The sequence below is a fragment of the Sinocyclocheilus anshuiensis genome, unplaced genomic scaffold, assembly GCF_001515605.1.
Source record: "Sinocyclocheilus anshuiensis isolate Anshui unplaced genomic scaffold, SAMN03320099.WGS_v1.1 scaffold126, whole genome shotgun sequence".
NCBI lineage: Eukaryota > Metazoa > Chordata > Actinopteri > Cypriniformes > Cyprinidae > Sinocyclocheilus > Sinocyclocheilus anshuiensis.
Window position 1 is genome coordinate 1046689 of NW_015546026.1, and position 9074 is coordinate 1055762.

Below are 9074 nucleotides of genomic sequence, written 5' to 3' on the forward strand. Positions count from 1 at the left end.
GCCCCCCCCCCCCATACCCCCCTCAATCAGCCGCATCCTAATACCGTTTTCGGAAAGAAAATGACGTGTATACGGAACCCGAACCCCTAAAGGGAATAAATACGAGATGGGAGGAAAATATATATTTCAATACCTTCTCTCGCAGTTATATCACTGGGTAAATATACTGTAGGCCTATATAAATTGCGGGCATCGGGGAGTCGATATTATGCCTGGCATTGAAACTGCTTTTGAGTGCATGATCGCTTTTTAGTTTCACTTTCTGTTTATATGGAGCTGCAGTACTTACCACACATTTTACAAGATTAGATGTTTTGTCAGTGGTGCTCAGTCATCTCTCCTACTTACTATGTTTATGTGGTAAGTGAAATTTTAAGTACTGTAAGGTAACAGGCAACCGTTAGCAAACGTTATTTGTTTTCCATGCCTTTCTGAATACGGATTCAAGCTTCGGGCACACCCCCCACCCGCTGAAAAATAACTGCATTTACTATGTACAGACAAGTGCAACGGTAACATATATTATGTTTATTTCAAAAATTCAGAAATTCAAAACGTACTATAATTATGCATTGCTGTCAATTTTAATAGTTATTTATTAATTACTTTACATATTACAAAACATGAAGCACTTCTTCTTCTTCGTCGTCTTGTCTGATGCACTCAACCAAGCGTTCTAACCACGACCTCGCCCCTCCCAACCTCCCAACCATTCGAATTTCCGTAAGCGGGAATTATTTTAATGATATTCTAATGGACCGCTTTGTGACATCACAAAACCCGGAAAACAACACTGTAGTCCAAACGAGCCGTTCGTTGTAGTTCTTGAAAAGGGATTTTTGAAAAACGAAATATCTCCCTTTGGAGTGGACTTTGAGATTTGTAACTTTGTAGATCTTTTTTATGCCCAAACATACATACTAAACACTGACTAAAATTCAAAAAGTGAAAGAGCATAATAGGATCCCTTTAAATAATTCAGCATTATAGGCTGTTGTCTGGCCTTATTTATTTTTTTAAATGACAAGTGAATTTGTGACTTCCTGCACTTGCTATATTTTAGACTTCAGTGCTATAAAGTACTAAAATTAGTTATAATATTTATTTTGTAATAAACCAAAAAGCAAGACGTGAAAAAACTATAGGGAGTTGAAATGGCAGCTGCAGTCAATGAGTGATCCTTTACTGCCATCTCCTGGTTATAACGGTAATTTCATTTTCATCTTAAATCTTTTTCGCCAAGAGTTTTTGCCACATTCCTTCATGTCGTCTTCATGAATGAAAAGTGAACCTTTAATAAAGTGATTTTTACTGCACAACTGTAAAGTTCAGAAATAATAAAGGCTTTAAAATTTTATAAGATTTTAAAAATGTGTTCATGGCTATTAAGGTAAGATATTGATTATCGAGAATACCATTACGATGTCGTTTAAGAGATTAGCCTAACCGCCTAAACAGTTATGATAGTGTTTATTTGTCAGCATTGTCTGGGTACTTTCCTGGGATTACCAGACTCGGCATATAAAATTATTTGTTCTTTAATAACATGAAACTGTATGTTAATTCCGCTATCATTATTTACGGTGTTGCAATTATTTTGTTTATCAGTTTCTCATAAGAATGAGGCAGGAGAGGTTTCTGTGAGAGTCTCTACCTATATATAGCACATATAAAACGAGCTTCACCGGAAGATTACGAGCTGGCTTATCTTTATCCGGAAGTTCTAAATAGCACTCTGTGCATATGGTCAATTGAGTGGTACAGCGTTGTTCAACAGTGTTCAGGCGGTTCAACGACACGGGTTCAAATCCAGAGCAAATCTGCTTTTTTCGAGATGTGTGTGTGTGTGTGTGTGTGTGTGTGTGTGTGTGTGTGTTCTGCAGTCAATCAGCACTTACAGTCCCATTGGCTCCAGATATATATGTTGCTGGTGTGTGTGTAGGAGTGTGCACAAGTGTGTGTGTTTCATACACACATGCCCAAACAATCAGTGCTTGCCACTGCAGTCCGACATCCCACAATTAACGCCGTGGAAACGCCTTCGATTTCCAATCCCGCTGCAGCTACCAGGCGAAAAACCTTTGCGACTGAAGACAAAATAATTTGCTGTTTGGAGCGGAGTTTGCGCTGACGCTGGGGTGAGGCTCCGGGAGCAGATATGACGCCCCTGCCTCACATATTTGGTTGAAATGTGATCCGGTCGAGCCCCTGATGGCTGGGGTGGAGATGTGTGTGTGTGTGTGTGTGTGTGTGTGTGTGTGTGTGTGTGTGTGTTCTGCAGTTCTAAAACATTGATTTAATGTTATACACAGCAATTGTTATGTTTACATAGGCAGAAACGTAATTTTTTGAGGTGCATGACGCCTTTTATTATGAAGTGAAAGGAATGACTAGCCATTCTTGCTTTGCGGAAACAAAGACTAGCAAAGTTAATTCGTAGTCGAGTTTGTGGTCAGCAGGAACAATAGCACAGATAAACTTGAATTATTATTAGAACTTTATTTTTTGTTTAATAATGCAGAAATGTGTGTGTATTCTGCAGTTGAAAACACACTGCTGAATGTTACACCATAATTATTTTTGTTTTAGATAGAACATGTCTATTTTACATTAAACAAAAAATAGCCTCCATCAGTGTGACTGAGGCTACGTTTACACGACAACGACGTAGTCAAAAACGGAAAAGTCTTTCCCTTGTGTTTTAAAAAAGTTTCACGTATACACTACAACGTTTTCAAAATGATCCGCGTTTACACATATCTGTGAAAACGGCCAAAAACGCTGTATTACATATGCTAGGCCAGTAGTTGGCGCTGTCACCTTGTCAGTAAACAGTACCTGTACTGAAGTGATGATTATATATTATATATGATGCGTCTCCACTGTTGGTTGTAATATTGGTTAAGTAAATCCACACTTTGCTGAAGAAGTGTTAGCAAACTCTTGAGCAGCAACAACAGTACCATGTACTCCACCAATGTTGTGTATGTTTGTTCGCGCTTGCCTTTAAAATCAACACGTACTCCTAATACATACATACAAAAAAAAAAAAACTAACACGTACTACGCACGCGCATGACGTCACCGTTTTCAAAGACTCCCGGGAAAAACAGGCAAGGCAGGACTATGACTAGATTATGAAACTAGAACAGGCTCTGTAGAGTAGCTATCACTATGAGAGTGATACACACTTACAATACTCGGCAGTCTGTAATTGTTTGAGTGTGGCTTATGTAGTGTATGTGATTGGTTTCAGGTGAGCGTGTGATTAGTGAAATGGCAGATGGGAAATGTAGTCCAAGGTAACGTGAAACAGTCTGTGTAGTGTGACTGTCAATATAATGGAAGGGTGACCTCTGATGGCAATCAGACGGAAGTCCACAGACCGGATTCGTGACACTAGTAAATACTATACATTTTGTTATGCTTATCATGTGTGGAAATATTTAAACCACGTGTGTTGCAACTAACCCTGCGTTACTTTGTGCCCAGCGCTCCCCTAATAGACATGAATGAAAAGACTCAAGTCTAATTTTGATTTAACTTTATTGAACTTAAGATATTTGTCCCGTAACATGTCCATATTTCTTCTAATTTCTTTAGATTATAGCTCATTCTACAGGACGTGAGGCTAGTATAGCAGAAAGTCCAATGGAAATTCTCATCAATGTGATTGACCAAAATGATAATAAGCCTGTGTTTACTCAATATCCTTTTAATGGACATGTTCATGAAGCTACTGGAAAAGGTACATGTATAGTGCATTTTCTTGGTAAAATGGCTTTTTTTTCTCATCAAATGCTTCTTGAACTTTTACCAGCTAATCAGTCTTTATTCTCTCATCAAAGATTATGAGTTTATGACAGTCACAGCCACTGATGCAGATGACCCAGAAACGTACAACGGTATAGTCAACTACGCAATTGTCAGCCAAGAGCCACCATTTCCAAAATCAAACATGTTTGATATCAACATTTTATCTGGAACCATTCGTGTGCGAGAACCAGACATGGACAGAGAGGTGAGAAGTGACATTTGATGAATCTCAAAGTGGTGATAAAATTACTTCATGTAAACAAACTCATCAGTTATCTTTTCAGCAATGGCCCAGATATACTTTGTTAATTGTGGCTGCTGACATGGAAGGAAAAGGTTCATCAACCACTGGTACAGCTGTTATTACAATTACTGACAGCAATGATAACCCACCTCAGTTTGAGCAAACTTCGGTAATATATATTTAAGTATTGAGAATGTTATGCTATAGTAATAATTGTTTGAACTGCTTAATACTTATCTACAATCACCATATATCTCTTTTTTTTAGCTCTCTGTATCTGTTCCAGAGAATAAAGTAGGGGCTGTAGTGGCCAAACTTACAGTTTCTGATGGAGATGAAGTTGGATCACCGGCCTGGTCAACCAAGTATCGGATTATTAGTGGTGACAAGGGTGGGTTTTTCAATGTCAGTACTGGACCCAGCCAGCTGGAGGGCATCATCACCACTGTAAAGGTACTGTGTGTTGCTCCTATGTTTGCCCAGACAATTGGTTGTGATGACATACCTTCGTAAAAGACACTTTCTTTTCCATTTAGCCCCTGGACTTTGAGAAGACCAAGCAGTACGTTTTGTCTGTGATTGTTGAGAACGATGATCCATGCATCAATTATTTTCCCACTTCCACTGCCACGGTCACAGTGAATGTAGAATATGTAAAGGAACCTCCAAAGGTAAAGGTTATTTCCAAACCTAAAGATTCAACGGTTGATACTGAATTGGTTACTTATACAGCCACTGATGACAGTTTATTTATTTTTTTACAGTACACTGTATCTGTCACTGAGAAGGAAGTGGGGACTGCTGTCAAAATGCATGTTACTGATGAAGATGATGCTGGATCACCTGCCTGGACTCCGAGAGTAACAAGCAATACATTCTGTTTGCGATGATTCATTTATAAAACCTTTGTCCATTTCTGCTGTGACGATGTAAAAAGGTTAAATCCACAATGTCTCATAAACAGTCTCTCTGAAGAATGTGAATGTGTCAGTATAATTCTTATTATTGTGTATAATTGATCTGGAAATTGATCTGGGGCCTGTACCATGATGGTAGCTTGGTAGTTACAGGATTAGTTTCGAGTTGACAAAACCAAACCACTCCAATCCAGCTTTGTTGGTACCATGATGCTGATCATCAACTTTTTTTTTTGTTCTTTTGTACTTCTAAAAACTGTACAATTGACAGCATTTTACTGTAAAATTACATGAAATGTCCGGTTAGATCTTTTACAGTTTTTTTCCCAGTATATAGTAAGGTAACTAACTGTTCACCTATTAGCAGTTTTTTTTCCGTAGCATTTTTACAATATTTTACAGTTAAAAATACACTAATTTTTACTACGTCAAAAAATTCTAACAATACTACCATACACTGTATATATGTTATACAGGTTGCTACTGTGAGGAGCACAGAGCGAGGAGACCAGGAGTACAAAACAAAGGCGTTTAATATTCTGCTTCAGGGAATCACACGTGGCACAAGAAGGAGGAATAAACAATTCCAGACAAACAAACTCAGAACAGGCTAGAACTAAATAGGGCAGATAACGAGGGGCAGACAGGTGAGGAGGATAACTAATAATGAGATACACCTGGAACAAATCAAACTACATTGGGACAGGAACAGGAAGGACCAAATAAGGCAAACAGGAACTCAATGGGAACACATGTGACAATATATACAGTATATATAGTTTTTTTTTAGGATGCTTCATTTTAAATATAATTTTGTCAAATCCAAATAAGCTTTACCAAACAATACAAATAGTCTTTATAAGAAAGTGTTTAAACGATGTTTTCATGCTTGTTTAATGAACTGTAAACAATTATTGCACATGCACCTGTGGAACAGACCTTAAGACACTTACGGTTTATAGGCGAAAGAAAATTAATGTTGCGGTTCCAATAACACCAGGAGAAGGATGCTCAGAGTCCCTGATGAGTTGCATGGTGCTGGGCTGTGAGCACAGGTCCCACTACAGGATATCAGGCCTTCATGCCACCCTTATGGAGTCTGTTTCTGACAGTTTGGTCAGAAATATGCATACCACTAGCCTGCTTGAGGTCATTTTGGAGGGCTCTGGCAGTGACTTTTTTCTTCTTTTTTCAAATGTTTAGATATTTTTAAATTATTTTAATCATTTCTTACTCATTGTCATGGATCACAATATATTACAGGCCATAAGAATATAATATTTTCTGTTAAAAGTGTCTTATATAGCTGAAAATCATGGTTTCTTTTTGTCCGGAATAGTGTATTTTTTCCATCATGTATCATTGTGTAATCTATTTATAAAAGCCCTAAATAGTTATTTTTCAAAAATAATGAAATTTATTTTTAAAATCTCATAAATATTATTGATGTATTTTTGCACCCTTATAATATTGCAACAACATTTGTCTGTAACAGAGTTGACAAATAATACTATAAAGAAAAAATCTGTCAAAAAAAAAAAAAGGAAGTTACTTGTGTTTGGCAAGCACTGAATTGTTAAAATTGAAAATGTTTTCAATAAGATACTGGAAAGAATTTCTGTTAATGAACAGATTTTCTGTTTTGAAATGCTACATGTATCTCCAATTATAGAATCACCTGCATGCTCTTGAAACTGTCCTGGGAGACACACCAAACCTGATTGGGTTGCAGCTACTGCCTCATGGCACAAGTAGTGACAAGGACCCTAACAAAACAAAACTAGAGACAAAAACCATTCCTTTTGGGGGCGGGGTTGTCTTGCTTTTGCCTCTGTCACTTTCTTTTGCACCAAAACCATAAATCACTTACTAACTGGACAGAGAGATATCTCTGAAGTTTAACTGACTTGGTGCTATACTGCGATGACGAAGTGTTCCCTCATTTTTTTCTGTACACGCAAATATATTTTGCAACTGCAAAATCAAAGTCAATGTGAGATTCATTCTGCCACAGCATTACGTCTTCATGATGGGTCTGGCCACAGGACTTGGTCCACATGACAGGCAATCGCTGCATCCGAATCTGCATACTTCCCTACTATATAGGTCAAAAAGCAGTAGGTGAACGAATAAGTACAGCGGGTAAAATAAGTATTGAACACATCACCATTTTTCCCAGTAAATATATTTCTAAAGGTGCTGTTGACATTAAATTTTCACCAGATGTCAGTAACAACCTACGCAATCCATACATACAAAGAAAACAAAACAAATAGAAATTAAGTTATGTGTAATAAAATGGAATGGCACAGGGAAAAAATATTGAACTTCTGACATTTATTTGTATTTTTAATGCATTTTTAATAAATTTATTTTTAATGCTTTGTACAAAAGCCTATGTTGGTAATGACAGCTTCAAGACACCTCCTGTATGGAGAAACTTGTTGCGTGCATTGCTCAGGTGTGATTTTGACCCATTCTTACACAGAGTCTTCAAATCTTGAAGGTTCTTTGGGCCTCTTCTATGAACTCTGATCTTTAGTTCTTATTTTCTATTGGATCCAAGTCAGGTGATTGGCTGGGTCATTCTAGCAGCTTTATTTTCTCTCTCTAAAACCAATTGAGAGTTTCCTTGGCTGTGTTTGGGATCATTGTCTTGCTGAAATGTCCACCTTTTTTTCATCTTCAAGTCAACATTTTTCATTTACTGGGAAAAATGGTGATGTGTTCAATATGTATTTTACCCGCTGTATGTCCGAATCCTCAACATTCATAAAAGAGTATGGCAAGAATTACCTGGGTGGCGTACTAATTATTGTAAGATTTGGTCGTGCGTATACCAAAGTTGTGTCCGCCTACTTGCCTACTATATAGTAGGAGAAAACAGTACCTAAAAAGCATGCATGCCCTAGTGCTTCAGCCCAGATTCTGAAGTGCTCATCCGGTGGATACTTTTCTATCCCAGGAGACCACGGACAGAACAGTGACGAGGGTGTTTTTAAATGTGAGTATTAGAAACCAAAAACATGGATCCTTGTTTTAAAGGGGTCATCGGATGCCCATTTTCCACAAGTTGATATGATTCTTTAGGGTCTTAATGAAAAGTCTGTAACATACTTTGGTTAAAATTTCTCAATGGTAGTGTAAAACAACACCATTTTTACCCTGTCAAAAACAGCTCTGTTTACAGCGACCTGTTTCAGTGCATGTCCCTTTAAATGCTAATGAGCTATGCTCACCCTGCCCCTCTCTTCCATAGGGTGACGAGCCATTCTCTGAGAGGCTCTTAACTTTAGCCACATTCATTGTGAAACTTGCTAACTAGCACATTGTAACCCAGGTTACCAGTAGCATTAAAACATAATTAAATGAGATAAATAAGATATGTTTTTTCTCTTTTCTATTTTATGTATTTTATATTGTTTTAATGGGCATTTAAATAGACAATTGAATTATTTTGTATTGGGAAGACTGACCAATGAGGATTTAGTGTGTTGTATAGCGTATTTTCAGTTTCCGGATCTTGCACGAGGTTAGGAGCTCACGATCTCTCTGATCGGCGGAGCGGGATGGACCATCGCTGAGGGTCAGGGGGGGGACGGTCGCACCGGAAGATCGTCACCGGAGGGCTGCACGAGTGATGGCGGCAAACGCAGCGAAATCAATAATGACAAAAAATAGAAGTCGTCGTAATGGAATTGGACCAGAGACACTAGATAGTATCGATGAAACAGATAAGGAGGATGACCAAATGGAGTCAGGAAGGACAGAAGAAGAAGAGGGTAATAGAGATAGGAAGGAGGGTGTGGGTACTTGAATTATTTTGTATTGGGAAGACTGACCAATGAGGATTTAGTGTGTTGTATAGCGTATTTTCAGTTTCCGGATCTTGCACGAGGTTAGGAGCTCACGATCTCTCTGATCGGCGGAGCGGGATGGACCATCGCTGAGGGTCAGGGGGGGGACGGTCGCACCGGAAGATCGTCACCGGAGGGCTGCACGAGTGATGGCGGCAAACGCAGCGAAATCAATAATGACAAAAAATAGAAGTCGTCGTAATGGAATTGGACCAGAGACACTAGATAGTATCGATGAAA

The 9074-nt window shown here is 38.4% G+C and overlaps 1 protein-coding gene across 2 annotated transcripts in view; it reads left to right on the plus strand.

The window, feature by feature from the left end:
- Positions 1-5020, plus strand: part of LOC107698680 (cadherin-4-like) — a 42883-nt gene extending 37863 nt beyond the window's left edge. The window contains exons 6-11 of one of the 2 annotated variants that reach the window (XM_016499766.1): positions 3604-3748; positions 3849-4021; positions 4101-4229; positions 4328-4513; positions 4597-4731; positions 4825-5020. In XM_016499766.1, coding sequence (XP_016355252.1) covers positions 3604-3748; positions 3849-4021; positions 4101-4229; positions 4328-4513; positions 4597-4731; positions 4825-4950 — 894 coding nt within the window. In that variant the 3' untranslated portion in view covers positions 4951-5020. The remainder of the gene's footprint in view (positions 1-3603; positions 3749-3848; positions 4022-4100; positions 4230-4327; positions 4514-4596; positions 4732-4824) is intronic. The other variant, XM_016499767.1, reaches the window with a different exon arrangement.
- The last annotated feature ends 4054 nt before the right edge of the window (positions 5021-9074 follow it).